The 17,384-nt window shown below is 47.0% G+C and overlaps 1 protein-coding gene across 4 annotated transcripts in view; it reads right to left on the minus strand.

The window, feature by feature from the left end:
• The window catches only part of FSTL4 (follistatin like 4), a 660,210-nt gene that overhangs the window by 22,089 nt on the left and 620,737 nt on the right, over positions 1-17,384 (minus strand). For all 4 annotated transcript variants that reach the window (XM_070793583.1, XM_070793584.1, XM_070793582.1 and 1 more), the window contains 5 exons: positions 12,360-12,521; positions 11,847-11,981; positions 10,907-10,933; positions 6,889-7,007; positions 1,818-1,967 (listed from right to left, as the gene is read on the minus strand). In XM_070793583.1, coding sequence (XP_070649684.1) covers positions 1,818-1,967; positions 6,889-7,007; positions 10,907-10,933; positions 11,847-11,981; positions 12,360-12,521 — 593 coding nt within the window. The remainder of the gene's footprint in view (positions 1-1,817; positions 1,968-6,888; positions 7,008-10,906; positions 10,934-11,846; positions 11,982-12,359; positions 12,522-17,384) is intronic.

Genomic DNA, 17,384 nt, shown 5'->3' on the forward strand with positions numbered 1-17,384 from the left:
TTTAGAATTTGTATGCAAACACAAAAGACCCTGAATAGCCAAAGCAATCTTAAGGAAAATGGAGCTGGAGGAATCAGGGTCCCTGACTTTGGACTATACTACAAAGCTATAAAACAGTATGCTACGGGCACAAAAACAGAAGTCTAGATGAATGGAACAGGTTAAAAACCCCCAAAATAAACCCAGGCACCTACTGTCACCTAATCTTTGACAAAGGAAGAATGTACAATGGAGAGAAGACAGTCTCTTCAATAAGTGGTGCTGGCGAAACCGGACAGTTACATGTAAAGGAATGAAACTAGAACATTCTTTAACACCATACACAAAAATAAACTCAAAATGGATTATAGACCCAAATGTATGATTGGATACTATAAAACTCTTAGTGGCAAACATAGACAGAATACTCTGACATGAACGGCAGCAAGATCTTTTTTGATCCACCTCCTAGAGTAATGAAAATAAAAACAAACAAATGGGACCTAATTAAACTCAAAAGCTTTTGCACAGCAAAGGAAACCATGAAAAAATGAAAAGACAACCCACAGAATGGGAGAAAATATTTACAAATAAAGCAACCAAGAAGGGATTAATCTAAAAAAATATACAAAGAACTCATGCAGCTCAATATCAAACAAAAGCAACCCCAATGAAAAAATAGGCAGGAGACCTAAATAGACATTTCTTCAAAGAAGACGTACAGATGGCCAAGAAGTACCGGAAAAGATCAACATCAGTAATTATTAGACAAATGCAAATCAAAAGTACAGTGAAGTCTCACACTAGTCAGAATGGCCATCATCAACAAATCTACAAATAATAAATGCTGAAGAGGGTGTGAAGAAAAGGGAACCTTCTTGCACCTTTGGTGGGGATGGAGAACAGTATGGAGGTTCCTTAAAAAACAAAATACAGAACTACCTTATGACCCAGCAATCCCACCCCTGAGCAAGTATCTGGAGAAAACCATAATTTGAAAAGATACATACACCCAATGTTCATTGTAGCATGACTTACAATAGCCAGGACACGGAAACAGCCTACATGTCCAATATGTATGTATAATGGAATATTAGTCATAAAAAAGAATGAAATAATGCCATTTGCAGCAACATTGATGGACCTGGAGATTATTATACTAAGTCAGTCAGAGAGACAAATATGATACTGCTTATATGTGGAATCTAAAATAATACAAATGAACTTGTTACAAAACAGAAATAGAAATCACAGATGGGGAAAAGAGGGGTGGGCTAAACTGGGAGATTGGGATTTAAGAGTATTAACTATATATACAATAGATAACTAATATGAACCTACTGTATAGCACAGGCAACTCTACTCAATACTCTGTAATGATCTCTATGGGAAAAGAATCTTTAAAAAAAGTGGCTCCATGGTGGTGCTCCAAAGCTCCAATCCCACTTGGTGTTCAGATCTCAGACTCTGTTTACCTCCAGAGGTAGGGCCACTTAAAAACAGTCTTTTGGTTCCTCTGTCTCTTTCAACATGTAAATAGCTCTTAGCATCTGTAGCTCCCTAAAATTCTAAATGATGGTCTCTTTCCCAAACTAGAATATAATTTCTGGGACCTGTTCATTCATGGCTATTTGTCCAAGCACCTAGACCAAAGTTTGGCACATAGTAGGCAATACATGCTTAATGAAAAATGCACTTCTCTAAAATGAATCTTCTCTACATCCTTTCATTAGCCTGACCACTTCTCCTAGGAGCTGGGAAGTGCGCAGAGAACAAAGAAGGATGTGGCAGGCTGTGCCCCAGAGCTGGAAGCTCCCCCCTCCCTCAGAGAGATGTACCTGAAGGACTTTCTGAGCCTGCACGTCGACCACGAGGACTCTGCTGAGTGTGGGCTGGGCCACATAGATGTAGCGGTGCCTGACGTTCACTGCTGATGCCCACTGGCAGGGCTGGGTGGCGTCCCCGTCCTTTTGAGGACATATTTCTTCCTGTAAAGGAGACAGGCTGCCGTAAGTCTTCTTAATCCCCTGTTCCCCTGCCATCGCTGGGTTCCGCTCCCTTCACCCTCCCCTCTTCCTTTCTTCCTCTCAAGAATTCCTTTTCAGAATTCTTCGCCACTGCAGCATCCAAGGGAGCACAGCACGCACAGCTTCTCGCATCACCATGCATGGAGCTTTTACTCCACGTTCCGTTCATCTTTCATCTTCCCCTGCTCCTCCTGAGGCTGTAACTCCCTTTGCCGGCCTTTCGGCCAGCAGCTGAGAGGTCCGTGTGCTTCCACTCTTGAGAGTGGCCTTCTCCCTCTCCTCATCCCCGTCCATCGCACACAACTCTTGTCAGTGACCAGACTCCTGGAGGAGTCACCTACACACACCCTCAGCTTCCTCACCTGTCACATGCTCCTTAGTCTTCTGGCGCTAGTCCTCTGCACAGAGCTGGCGGTGTTCTCACTGAACTTCTGGCAGACTTTTCAGTTATATTCAAGCTTTGCCATCATCTTAATTGAACTTGGGGCATCATTTGACACTGTGTTGACTGTTTCTTGGTTCTGTTCCCTCCACCCTCCCCAGTGTCTGACCCTTCTCTATTGTTCAGTCTACTCTGTTTGCTGATCTCTAGATGCCAGAATGCTCAGGGGTCACTACTGGATGACTTCTCTAAAATCCACTACCTTTGCTAATCATTGTTAATCCACACCTATGACTTTAAATAGTCTGCTGCTACTGCTGCTAAGTCGCTTCAGTCGTGTCCGACTCTGTGTGACCCCATAGACAGAAGCCCATGAGGCTTCCCCGTCCCTGGGATTCTCCAGGCAAGAACACTGGAGTGGGTTGCCATTTCCTTCTCATTCTGCTGCTGCTGCTAAGTCACTTCAGTCGGGTCTAACTCTGTGCGACCCCATAGACAGAAGCCCACGAGGCTCCCCCGTCCCTGGGATTCTCCAGGCAAGAACACTAGAGTGGGTTGCCATTTCCTTCTTGTGCTAACAACTCCCTAATTTGTATCTTTAGCTCAGCCCTTTTCTCTGAACTCCAGACTTAGCTACTTTCCTAAGTAGCTATTTTATTTACATCTCAAATTTGTAAGTTCAAAATCACCTCTCAGTTTTGCCTCCCAGTCTTGCTCATTTCCCCTGTTTTACTTCCTAGACAAAATCTCTGAAGGCATCTTTGACTCTGCTTTTGCTCTCTACACCCTCAGCCTTCATCCAATGAATAAAAACCATTTCAATTTTACCTCCAAGAACATATTGAGAGTTAAACTTCCCGATCGCTTCCACCTCTGTCACCTTGACTCAAGCCACATCTGTCCCTTGAGTGACTGCTACAGCATCCACGCTGTGCTCCTTGATTCCACCCTGGCCTCCCCTGACAGATTCTTGACTCACCAACCACAGGGATCCCTGTGAATACAAGTCAGCTCAATGCACTCCACCACAACAACACTCTTTCTTGCTCAGAACAGGGTCCAAGTCTTTCCTGAAGCCAACAAGGCCCTGAACACTCTGGTTCCTGGGACTCCTCTGACCTGTCTCTAGTGTTTTTCTCCCTTTCCCACCCATTCTGTGCACGCACGTGCCCGCATCTTCCGTACTCATGCTAAACTCCTGCACCAGGGCCCGTGCGCTGATCAACTGGTGTCCCCAGACATCTACCTGGTGTATTTCATGTCCTTCAGGTGACACATCATCCCATATGTCACCTTCTGGAGATGCCCTCTCTAGCCTCAACAAGCTTAGCACCCAGGCACCCACCCTCCTTTACCTTGCTACACTTCTCATTTCCCGCTTGACCTTCTTCATTTGTTTGTCTACCTACACTGAGTCTTTTCTTTGTCACTAGATCATAAGCTCCTTGAGAGCAAGCTCTTTGTTGGGCTCACTGCTTTATTCTTAGCACCTAGTGAAGTGCCTGACACAGCACTGGTGCTTGAAATATATAACATAATGTAATACAAATAAAGAATAAGTGAGAGAAAAGAGGACCTTCTTTTCCCTTGTCTTTTGTGATATACATTCTCACGTGTTTCCTCATGACTCTTGTGCGATGCTGTCTCAACCTTTGTGTCAGCCCCAGGGTTCTGTGCAGATGCCCAACTCCAGTCACTTACACGCACCCTTGGTGATCTTCTCTCCTGTCTTGGCTGTCATCAGCACTCACATGCTGAGGCTCCCAGATCTGTGTCTTTAGCTCAGAACCATTCTCCCCAGTTCTCCCATGGGTTCTCCTACAGTCAGCTCATTCTCAACCGTCCACATGTGAGCTGGTCTTTGCCGCCATCCCTGCTCCACCTCTGAGTCCTCAGTGGCATCTAGGCAGCCGAGTCCAAAGCAGGAACACCATTCTGGACGCTTCCTTCTCCCACACAACTCACTGTGAATTAGTCCCTGAGGACTACAGAGATTGCCTCCTAAATCTCAGAGTTCTATGTTCTAGCTTAAGCCCAGTTTCTTTCCTAAACAGCTGCAATAGCTTTGAAGCAGGTCTTTCTCCTTTTACATTTCACTCTCTGTCATCATATTTAATCCTTACATGCCTGTGTGCTAAGTTGCTTTAGTCATGTCTGACTCTGAAACCCTATGGACATAGCCAGCCAGGCTCCTCTGTCCATGGGATTCTCCAGGCTAGAGTGGGTCACCGTGCCCTTCTTCAGGGAATCTTCCTGACCCAGGGATTGAACCCACGTCTCTTATGCCCTCTTGCATTGGCAGGTGGGTTCTTTCCCACTAGCACCACCTGGGAAGCCCTTAATCCTCACAATAACCTTAATTTACCTATGAGAAAAGACAGAGGCTTAGAGGGGTTAAACACTTTTCTTAAGCCACTTGGCCTGCTGAGTGATGGAGGTGGGCTCTGATATCACTTGTGCAGATCCTGCTCTACAGCCTGTGCCCTGACCTACTAACCCTGCAGCATCCTGCTGGGCAAAGTGGACTCTCATCCAGCAGAGAGGCCAGAGATGAGAAGCACCAACTGCCTACTCACCCAGAACCTGAGGAAGAGGGTCAGCTCATTGTAACTCTCCTGGGAGGTTCTGGCCATTTTGTAGGTGAGCAAACTGTTATTTGGGACTGTTCCATAGCTCACAGAGGTTGAGTTGCCTGAAATGCCTACAGGACCTCTCTTACTGTGTATGTTCTACTTTCTTAGGAAAATTGAGCCCTGCTTAGGATTTGAGAGATTTCCCTTGCAAGCTACAGGTTAGGTTATTGCAAATATATGAGAAGTTAGTGCCAATGTGATGGGTTGCAATTATTCAAACCTAACTGCTAGAAATTAACTAGGACCACTCTTACTAGGGGGCTGGTGGTGGCTCAGTGGTAAAGAATTTGCTGCCTACGCAGGAGCCATGGGTTTGATCCCTGGGTCAGGAAGATCCCCTGGAGAAGGAAAGGGCAACCCATTCCAGCAGTCTTGCTTGGGGAATCCTATGGACAGAGGAGCCTGGTAGGCTACAGTCCATGGGTTGCAAAGAGTTGGACACGACTTAGTGACTAAACAACAACAACAACTCTTTCTAGATGGTTTCATGGCTATCACGTGGAGGGAAAACTTATCAGAGGTTAACACTTTAAAATATGATTAATTCAAATGAAATAGTCTGGAAGAGAGCTGTTCCCAAGCTGCAAATATAAGAAACACAACACTGTAAAATACACCACCGGTCAGCACAGCAATACGACAAACTTGTTTCAGGAACTCGTCTGGGCCAAGCCCACTTGCTCCGTGAGCTCCAAGCCCATCACTGTGGCCCAGTGTATCCACTGTATGTCTTTGAGTAGAGGGCTCATGGGGGCTGTTAGATGACTCTTGGATTAATGCCATACTTCTACCCTCAAGAAGCCAGGGATTAGCTAGGTCAGACCTCTAGTAAGAATCCACCAATGCAAGGCCAAGTGGGAAACCAGTGGAAGGGACAGAACCGAGGGGTGGGAGGCACAGCCCCGAGGATGCCTCCTGGCAGCTGGGTCTGGGGGGCTGGAAGAGTTGTTTTGGACCTGCTGCCTGTGGTCGTCTCTTCTGCCTCTGCCCCCTGCATGTCACACTGCCATTTTCTACCCAGCCTCTGAACTGTCCATAGCAGCTCTGATGCTCAGGCCACTCACATGTTTCATGCTCTCTCCCCTGTTCCCTGGGGACCGCTGAGGGCCTCCAAAGCTCAAAAATCTACTGTTTCCCATTCTCACCACCACTGGTTTAACCCAGGTCCCCATCCTCTCCTGGATAATCACAACAGCCTCTTCACCCACTTCTGTGCTTCTAGCGCAGCCCTCCTGATCCTCACCCTCCGTGAGGCCCTGCACATGTTCCAAAGCACCGTAATGCTGGCCATCCTTCGCTTGAAGCCCTTCGGTCTTCCCCTTAGGACTCATCAGCCCTGACCCTTACCTACTGTCATCCTCAATCTTAGGCCCTTCTCATATCCATTTGTCCTCCAGGCATGTGGAATATTTGTGGTTCCCTGAACATGACCTGATGTTTTATGCTCCTGTGCTCCACGTTCATGACATTTCCTCTCGACATTCATCATCAATTCCTACCTGTTCTTCACAACTGAGCCCAGGCATCACCTGCCCCCGGAGCCTTCTCTGACTTTGCCCATGGAGAGGCCTTGCTGCCATGTACCTTACACATCTTCTAGCAGCACCTGTTTGGAAGCTGTCCATTCACGCTACTGTCTCTGTCATTTGGTTGTGAACTTGTGGAGGCCAGGAACCCATCTGTCCTCCTGGGGCCTCCCTTCAGGCTCCGTGCATGGAAGTGGCCACTGGAGGAAGGCATCTGGAGCCACATTATGTATAGCAAATGGAATTCAAGAAACCCGGTGGCGCACATGGTGAAAGGCTGTTGTGTGATGTTGCTGGGATGCTGTGTGTGATGTGGAGTGTCCCCAGTGCCAGACACTTACGTAGCTCATGAAGATCTTCTCCGTGGGCTTGAGGTGCCTCTGGATCTCACAGTCCACTGGGTGCAGGACGATTATGCCATCATCGGAGAAGACGTAAAACATGTTTCCCACACTGAGGCCTGCGAGGAGCAAGCACAGCCATGGTTATGCCCTTCCTAGCAGCTGGTCCCCAGGCAGGCTCACAGGCCGCCTTGGGCAGAGATGAAACCGGCAGCCTGGCTGCGTCGGGTGTAGGCACAGAGTGCAAGGTCTGGTCCAGGAGGGGCGAGGCAAGATGAGCAGGCAGTGAGTGGGGAGCAAGTGCCTCAGGGCTGAGAATCAACACGTACACGGAGGGCCCTCCAACCCCTAGGCTGTCTTCCCAGACATGCACTCCTGTCCCCGCTCATCCACAGCTGGCCGTCAACACAAGTTTTCAAATAAAGGACAGCTCTGGCTGTGACATACATTTGACCTTTCCTAAGGGCTTCCCTGGTAGCTCAGCTGGAAAAGAATCCGCCTGCAATGCAGGAGACCCTGGTTCGATTCCTGGGTCAGAAAGATCCCCTGGAGAAGGGAAAGTCTACCCAGTCCAGTATTCTCGGACTTCCCTGGTGGCTCAGCTATTAAAGAATCCACCTGTAATGCGGGAGACCTGGGTTGGGATCCCTGGGCTGGGAAGATGCCCTGGAGGAGGGCATGGCAACCTACTTCAGTATTCTTGCCTGGAAAACTCCATGGGCCTAGGAGCCTGGCAGGCTGCAGTCCATGGGGCCAGAAAGAGTCAGACAAGACTGAGCAACTGAATGCATACACGTCCTGAAAGGCAAAGTCTCCCTTGGTCCTTGTCAACTAGGCAAATCAGAATGGATCAGATGATGCCAAAAAAACAAAGTTGTTTTTTTTTTTTTTTAAACAAATTTATGTACAGTGCTGCCACTTGGAACACGGGGGCCTAAGAATGCTGGGGTTGGTATTTCTTTGTCCAAACCTGGCCTCTGTGCCAGTGAACATTTCCTTCAAGACAGTTTGCTCCAACCTCTGCCTTACCAGTTTCCCTGCGGCAGCCCCATGCCAGGTAACAGAGCCCACAGCTGGGTCAGGCCAGCTGCCTGCCCCCTACCTCATCCTAGCCCAGGGCCATGGCTATCTGGGGAGAAATTTCCTTAGATCAGCAAAGAAGGGGCCTTGGGGACCAGCTAGTTCAGCCTCCTTATTTTAAAGACAAAAAACAAAAAACAGGCCCAAGATGAAGAGGGGCTTGGTTGAGGCCACAGGCCCTTGTAACAGACCTGGAACCTGCACCTGGGCTCTGTCCCCTCGCCCTGCTCTCCATACAAGGTCAGCATGGCACAGGGATGGGTAAGGTCTAGAGTTCTCCCTCTTCCTCCCCCACACCCCTTCCTCTCTCCCTTCATTGCTTTCGAAGGTAACACATTGAAAAGATTACTAGGAATTCTAAGAGAATTACCTATGTGAAAAATTCTTTCCTAGCATGCTAATAAAACCAGTGTACTGACTTAATTGACTAATGGAGTAAGTTTTTAGTGAGTGAGAAAATGATAAAACAGGCAAATGGGAATCCTGTTCTGCCTACTTTCAGTGGCTCTGTTGGTCACTTTCACCAGTGCCCGTGGCTCCCAGTGTGGGCAGGGGCCCCTGACTCCACAACACAGCCTCACCTGCGTCTAGTTCTGTGCTGAGTTGAGGGCTCCTGCCACTATAAACAGCTAGACTCCAGCCTCTTGGAAGCTGGGAACACCTGGGCGCACTCTGCATAGGTCCCAGCGGGAATCCTGGGTGCTGGGCAGCCTCTCCCAAGACCCAGACAAAATGGGCCTGTGCCTCCCACACAGCGGCAAGTGTATGGAGCGGGGTAGGGAGCACACATTTGCTGTGACCCCAATCTATCTTGTCCCCAGCAAGACTTTCTCTTTTATACACTGTCATTTGGCAAGCTCCTCTTGCTCAAACTTAGGGGCCAGAGGAGGTCGTCCCTGCAAAACAACCACAAACCCCACAACAGGCTCCCAAGGTTCTTAGAAAATCAGTGGCTGGAAGAACCAACATGAGACTGAAGACTTTGTAGAGCCCACGTGGGGGCTTGCAGCTGTGCTGCAGGCTGAGCACTGAGCCTTGCCACAGTGGACAGTGCAACGTGAAGCTCAACAAGGCCTTGCTCCACAAGCAACTGACTTCACAAGAGAGCTGGCCTCACGAGTCAGACCCCAAGGTTCTGTCTGTGGTGAGCTTGACCAAGGGGCACAGGGGAACATTCTCTGCTATTGGGAGTCCATCATGTCACTGCTCCTATTCAGAGATGGGAGAGCCCTGCCAACCTCTCTGCTTTTGCTCCTGTATTCTCCAACTTCGGGTCCTTGAGTATGAGCAGGGAAGGGCGTGGGCAGACAGCTGTCCAGGTGTGATGGAGTCTGTTCACTGCTGGGTTGTCCAATATCAGCCAGCCCTAAGCTCTGAGGCAGCTGTGGCTCTTAATTTGGCCTTTGGGCCGCCAGAGCTGCATTTAACACTTTGCAGGGGCTCCTGCGCTCTCTGCAGTTCTCCACTTTTGAGACTTGTAAACACCCCTTAGGAAGCACTTTTTAACGAAACAGAGCCAAAGCTCTCTGTGTGCGCGGTGGCCTAGAAGCCAGGTTGAGGCAGTGTCAAGGGACCGCTGTCCCTGATTAGCAACTGTTGCTATGACTTTCCTTCTGAGGATTCCTAAAACCTACTGGCAACAATCCCTCATTTTCCAGGCTCTGCCTTTGTTTTGCTCCCAGACTGTGTGAGCATTAGTGCCTGACAGTCAGGAAATTACTCTGAGTGCTTGTATGCATGCGCATGCTAGATGGCAGGTAACAGCCTGTGACGTTCTTAAGAAGAAACATGAGGAAATGTGCTGGTTTTCAAAAACGGAGAATTAGTGGTTAACCCTGGATCTCACGGTGCCTTCTGCTGGTGCTCGTCCTCTCCTCTGTCCACCAAGCTAGAGGACAAGGTACCTCAGGTGATTTGGAGTCTTTGGTGGAGGGGTTCAGAGGGAGAGTTGGGGGTCCATTGCAAACGCATCCAACACAGTGACTCAGGCTCTTTAACCCAGTGCCCACATGTGCTTGCTATTTTTGAGCCATATTATTAGACCACTTTTGATATACAAAAATGGCAATTTTGTTTTTTGCTTTCTTTGGCCATGTGGCTTGTGGGATCTTAGTTCCCTGACCAGGGATTGAACCTGGGCCCCCAGCAGTAGACGCATGGAGTCCTAACCACTGGACTGTCAGGCAATTCCCCCCAAATGGCAGTTTTGTATGGCCTGGCCTAATATCTAAAGATTGTTGGGTAGATACACATAGGTTTAAAAAACCTATTCATTTAGAAAGATACATGCAAATGTATATTTACAGACATGATGGTAGCTTTTTTCTTTAGCATTTTCTCAAAGTAACACTAAACCCCAACACCAAAATCAGTTACTAGAAAATATTTTAAGGCTCAGTTCTGACCAGGATCCCTGCCAAGAAGTCTGCTTCAGTGGAGGTTTGAAAATAGCTTTAAATGGAAACTTTTGTTCTAAAAAGTCGAATAGTCTAACGTCCATTAAAGACATCTGTGCTTGTGCATGCTCAGTCACGTCTGACTCTGTGACACCATGGACTGTAGCCCATAAGCTCCTCTGTCCATGGATTTCTCCAGGCAAGAATACTGGAGTGGGTTGCCATTTTCTACTCCAGGGGATCTTCCCAACCCAGGACTTGAATCCACGTCTCTTATGTCTCCTGCACTGGCAGGTGAATTCTTTACCACTGTGCCACCTGGGAAGCCTATTAAAGACGCTAGTAGGTTTAAACCAAGTTTAAACTCAAGTGTGCCACTCGAGTTTGATGTGGACTTCCCCTCTGATCTGGCCTGTGGACCCCACTTGTAGGGATTGCTTGATGTTTAAAAGAACTATTGGTGGTGCATGGAAAGATGGCATGTTATGGAGCCATGAACACATGTGATTACAGGCACAATACAGAACAAATAAGCTTGGTACCTTCTTCTCGCCATAGAATGTTCGCAACTGCAGCATCAGAGAAATGAAGAAAGCAGGTACGTGATTGGGGGAAGAAAACAAAAGAAAAAGCAACGTCAGAACATTGTAGTGATTCAGTTCAAGAACACACTAGTATCTAGTTCATCATGTATGGACTCTGTACCACTCATCACCCCCCACAACACTGAGGGGGGATGCTGGGCAGAGACAAATGCTTCCAGGGCTCAGGACCCTTTTGGTTTCCAATGAATCAGGTCCCAGGATCACAGAAGCTAATGGGATTCTCTCTTCTGTGGATGATAAACAGCAAGCAACATCCCCCAGACCTCCTGGACTACTTCCAGGAGCATGCTGGTTTTCTGCTAGAATTTTCCTTAGGAAGATCATCTGCAATATTTTTTTTGATTTTCTCCCTTGATGATAAAGACTCAGCTAAGGGTCTTTGATCACGGGAAAGAGACCATATCTAACACCCATGTCCATGAAATTACTCCTGTAGAGCCTACTGGGGAGCAGTGGCTATGAGGAAGAGCCTGCTTAGCACCCCAAGTAGGCAACAATCCCTGGCGTAAAAGCATGCGTGGGTGAGTGTGCAGGCCAGTTCCTGGGCTATGGGAGGGCAGCAGCTGCTGGTGGGTAATTAGTAGGGGCAATTTTGTGGATGAAGGACAGAGCAAGCAGGAGGCAGAACTGGGGATAGGCTATGAGGCCTTCCTTGTGGCCTTGGGCTCTGTCTGCTGTCCAGAGACTTTCCCTGCCTGTGTTTGCAGAGTTGTCTAGGTTTACAGGCAAAGTTTTCTCACCTCTGACCATCCTCTGTCCCAGGATACATGGAAGGACATAACGTTTACCAGGGGTTCATGCTTGGTGGCTATGGCCCCTGCAACCCAGTGTCTCCCAACCAGCTCAGTAAGGAGCTCAAAGGCAAAAGTGGACTCACGGGTCTTTCTAGCTGAGTCTTCAATGAAGAGGGAGGAAATATCTTCATCCACACCCACTTCATTTTTGGCAATGCAGGTATATGCCCCCGTGTCTTCATACCGAACACTGCCGATGTGGAGCTCGCTCCCATTGGCTGCAGAAAGAACAGAGCGCAGGGTGGCCTGCTCAGCTGGGACCTCCCCCTGCCTTTCTCTCTCCTATTGAGAGTATTGAGGTTAAAAGTACAGCCCCTCGGCAGGGCTAAGGGCTGTCAGTACCCTGATATATACCCAGGAAGGGCTGGAACAGCGGAGCTGAACTGCAGGTGACCTGGGACCTAGCTGACAGCATCTCCTCATTGTGCTCAGAGAGATCTGTGTGAGACCACAGAGCAGGAAAAGCGGGAGAGACATTTGTTGCTCCCCGTGTCTGACTTAGAAACAAATCACTCCTCTTATTCCCATTCCTAGAGAGAGTGTCAGCTTGAACTTGATGGCATTAATGGCACAAAGACATCAAGGGGGGCTCTTACCTAAAAGGGAGAGCTGTTTTGACATCTGGGTTGAGACATCCATGCCATTTTTTAGCCAAGTGATTCTGGGCATAGGAATGCCCTCTGCGTGACATCTCAGGCTTGCTGCCACCCCCGGCTCCTGTGCCTGGGTCTCTGGATAGACGCGGATAACGGGTGGCACTGTGGGCGAGAGTTAGTGCTGGTGAGAACAGGTCTTCACCTGCCTCGGGCCTGTGGTCCCACACTAAGACTCTGCCCAGAGGGCTGAACCGGGAGGCAACTCTGGAGTTCTCTTTGTAACTAGTTTGCAAACACTCTGCAGCAACTCAGGCTCTAAAAGAAAGGGCTATAAAATGGATTGTAGGCAATAAACATGTCAGGCTTTGTACTCTGTAATTCATGGCGCTCATCATTATTCTAAATATGATCAGAAAGGCATCCAAATATTTAAGGCTGTTCAGCTGCTACACATAAAGAGCAACAACCGCCAAAATTTATTTCTGAATGAATAAAATTCAGATATATTATTTCTGTTATGGGAAAGCCATTGGACAGGGACTTAATTTCTTGCAGGAAGTGCTTCACAAAGCACTTATGGGCATTGACTGGCAGGGCTACTAATTACATCACTGCTCTAGGGAAGCCCATTGATTTTCCAGTGGGTCATTTTATTTCTCCACTTCTCATCCCCTGGAACATGGGTACAAGGCATATCCCCCCTTGTTTGTTCTTGACTCAGCTGTGGGCCCTGGCAGTCAAGTTTGGGACTGGGGATATGACCAGGCCTACTCATCAGATGAGCAGGGCTGGGCAGGACATCAGCACTCTCCCCCCCTGGCCTTTCCGACATGGGCTGTCTATAGGGCAGGAAGAAGTAAGGGTTGTCTGAGGGTCTTCCCTCCTACCCTGAGCTCTAGGCCCAGGAAATAAAATAATTACCATTTTCAGTGGAATTGTTGGATCTTACTTATTCATATATTTTACTCTATATACTTCCAAAAAGACTTTGTGAGGACTCATGTAATGGCATGGATATGAAACTAAGCAACAATAAAAACCACATCATATGTCTTTTGGAAAGATGGGAGGATTCCTCCTAAAGTGAGCAACAACATTTTTCCAGAGTTCTTTGGACACTCCTAAAGGCAAGCCACTCCAGTATTCTTGCCTGGAGAATTCCATGGACAAAGCAGCCTGGTAGGCTACAGCCCATGGGGTCACCAAGAGTCGGACAAGACTGAAGTGATTGAGCACATTGTCTGATAAAAGAAAGTGATCCAGTATGTTAGGAGAGAGATTTCCTCTAGGACTAGAGGTAGAACAAATTGACGTGCATATAGAAGGAAGTGATAAAGCTGATCCTAGAACCTGAAAATTTCTAGTGATCTGTGCTTGGATGGGCTGAGGACAAAAGAAACATTCTATCCCCTCATTGTGAGAAATGGATGCTGTAGCTCTTCAGGAAGCTGGTAATAATCTGATCAACTTAGTTTGAGTTTCAAGTCTTTCCTCTGGTTGACTGTTGGGGCAAAGTAAAAGGCCGAGGATAAAGCCAAATGGATAGCTAGCAAAGGGCACAAACCCACCTTCAGAGTGACCAGAGCCATCTGCATAATATCAGCTGGGAGGTGCTAACCACAGAGACCAAACAACAATAAAGTCTGAGTCATTTTCATGGTTTCTCTTTGTCTGCAGTTCTAAGGGAAGAGTCCCAGGAGGTGGGAGAAGGTCCTTGTCACAGGTCAGGCCACTGGGGATGGAGGACGTAAATGGGGCTCTAGCTAACGTGTACCTGGAGGGCTGCTGAGAACACAGGGCCAAAGAACTAAACAGACATTTCTCCAAAGAAGACATACAGATGGCTAACAAACACATGAAAAGATGCTCAACATCACTCATTATCAGGGAAATGCAAATCAAAACCACTATGAGGTACCATTTCACGCCAGTCAGAATGGCTGAGATCCAAAAGTCTACAAGCAATAAATGCTGGAGAGGGTGTGGAGAAAAGGGAACTCTCTTACACTGTTGGTGGGAATGCAAACTAGTACAGCCACTATGGAGAACAGTGTGGAGATTCCTTAAAAAACTGGAAATAGAACTGCCTTATGATCCAGCAATCCCACTGCTGGGCATACACACTGAGGAAACCAGAAGGGAAAGTGACACATGTACCCCAATGTTCATCGCAGCACTGTTGATAATAGCCAGGACATGGAAGCAACCTAGATGTCCATCAGCCGAAAAATGGATAAGAAAGCTGTGGTACATATACACAATGGAGTATTACTCAGCCATTAAAAAGAATACATTTGAATCAGTTCTAATGAGATGGATGAAACTGGAACCTATTATACAGAGTGAAGTAAGCCAGAAAGAAAAACACCAATATAGTATACTAACGCATATATATGGAATTTAGAAAGATGGTAACAATAACCCTGTGTACGAGACATCAAAAGAGACACTGATGTATAGATCAGTCTTATGGACTCTGTGGGAGAGGGAGAGGGTGGGGAGATTTGGGAGAATGACATTGAAACATGTATAATATCATGTATGAAACGAGTCGCCAGTCCAGGTTTGATGCACGATACTGGATGCTTGGGGCTGGTGCACTGGGACGACCCAGAGGGAGGGTATGGGGAGGGAGGAGGGAGGAGGGTTCAGGATGGGGAACACAGGTATACCTGTGGTGGATTCATTTCGACATTTGGCAAAACTAATACAATATTGTAAAATTAAAAAAAAAAAAGAACACAGAAATGGATCTCCCTTCTCTGACTCCCCTTGGTTCAAAGAGCAAAGAAACAGTAATTTATCTAGGAAACCTTCTTATAACCTGAATTTTGTAAAGGGAGGAATGGGGTTCAAGTGGAAAAGTTAGTAGGGTTTTGCTCAAGAGGCTCAGAGATAGGGTTGGGGGCTCTAGGAGCACCGGACTGGTGGGGAGTTGGATAAGGAGGTAGAGTACCCTGGATTCTAGAATGTGGGAGGCCAGGACCTGGGAGTGAATAACCTTGGTTCCTGCTAGATCACTATTTATTTATATAAGCCTGCCAAGCAACCACAAGGAAAAATCAACATAAATAGAATTAGAAAGGAATGAATAAACTTGCCAAAAAAGAGAGGAACTGATAAATCTGAAACCTGGCTTTTCATGAAAATCAATAAAATAGCCAAATTTCTGGCAAGGCTGGTTACTAAATAAATAAAGAAAGAAAGAACACAGAGTAGGTTTAAAAGTATGGAAATACTATGTTCAATTATAGGTAATAAACATCAAAATCTCAATGAGATGAATCACTTAAAAGGAAACTTTAAAGTATTGACATGGAATCAAGAAGAAAATATTTATTAAAAACACTTTTTTCCAGTTATTCAATGAATAGATTGTAGAGATCTGTTATACAATAAGGGCCTATAATCAGCATGTTATATTGTGCACTTAAACATCCATTAAGAGGGTATATCTCATGTTATGTGTTCTCACCACAAAACAAACAAACAAGAAACACAAAGGGACTCTAGGAAACTTGTGGAGGTGATGGGTATGTCTGTTACCTTGATTGTGGTGGTAGTATCATATGCGTGTACATGTCCAAAGTCATGAATTTGTATATATTAAACATCTATATATAAATTGTACCTCTATAAAGCTGTTTTTAAAAAAGCACTACTGATTAGTTTCATAGGGAAGCACCCTGACTAATTTCATAAGGAAGTTCCTTTTAGGAATGGCTAATTCCTAGAGCATACCACAGAGAAGATGTACCAAATTTTATCCTGGAGCTGGTATAACCTGGACATGGAAACCTGCCAAAGAGAATACAATATAGATCACTACAGACCTAACTCACTCAGCACTAGATTTACCCAAATTCCAAGTAAAATATTAGCAAATCAGGATTCCAGACAAGGTGGTGGAATAGAAGGACTTGCACACACCTCCTCTCACAAAAACACCAAAATCACAACTAATTGCTGAACTACCGTTGGGGGGAAAAAAAAAAAAAAGACTGGGACCTACCAAAAAAGATATTTTACATCCAAAGACAAAGAAGAAGCCATAAGGAGCTGCTAGAAGGGGAGCTTTTGTGATATCATCAAATCCCATACCTGCCAGGTGGGTGACCCACAAACTAGAAAATAATTGTATCACAGAGGCTGTGCTGCACGAGTGAGAGCTCTGAGCCCCAGTCAGGCTTCCCAGCCTGAGGGTCTAGCTCTGGGATGAGGATCCCCCGGAGCACTGGGCTTTGAAGGCTAGTAGGAATTGAGTGTAGGACTGGGAAAAACAGTGTAGGACTGGGAAAAACTCCACGGGACTGGGAAAAACAGAGACTGTACTCTTGGAGGGTGCACACAAGATTTCACATGCACTAGGACCCAGCACAAAGCAGTGACTCCATAGGAGCTGGGCTAGACATACCTCCATGTATTGGAGGGTCTCATGGGGAGGCAGGGGTTGCTGTGGCTCTCTGTGGGGGCAAGGATACTGATGGCGGAGGGTCCAGACAATACTGATCAGTGTGAGCTCTCCTGGAGGTCACCATTTTGGCAATGAGACCTGGCCAACCCAACAGCCTGCAGGCTCCATTGCTGGGACACCTCAAGCCGAACAACCAGCAGAGTGGGAACACAGCACCACCCATCATCAGACAGGCTGCCTAAAGTTGCACTGAGCTTACAGTCACCTCTAAACACATGCCTTGACATGACCCTGCCCACTAGAGACGAGACACAGCACCATCCACTACTAGGCAGCACCAGCCCCCTCGCCAGGAAGCCTGCGCAGCCCCCGGGCCAACCTGACCCACCAGAGGGCAGGCATCAGAAGCAAAAGATCCTGCAACCTGTGGAAAGGAGACTACAGACACAAAAAGGTAAAATGAGACAGCAGAGAAATTTGTTCCAGACAAAAGAACAAGATAAAAACCATGAAGAACAATTAAGTGAAATGCAGATAGGCAATCTACCTAGAAAAGAATTCAGAGTGATGATAGTAAAGATGATCCAAGATCTCAGAAACAGAATGGAGGC

The sequence above is a fragment of the Bos indicus genome, chromosome 7, assembly GCF_029378745.1.
Source record: "Bos indicus isolate NIAB-ARS_2022 breed Sahiwal x Tharparkar chromosome 7, NIAB-ARS_B.indTharparkar_mat_pri_1.0, whole genome shotgun sequence".
Classification (NCBI taxonomy): domain Eukaryota; kingdom Metazoa; phylum Chordata; class Mammalia; order Artiodactyla; family Bovidae; genus Bos; species Bos indicus.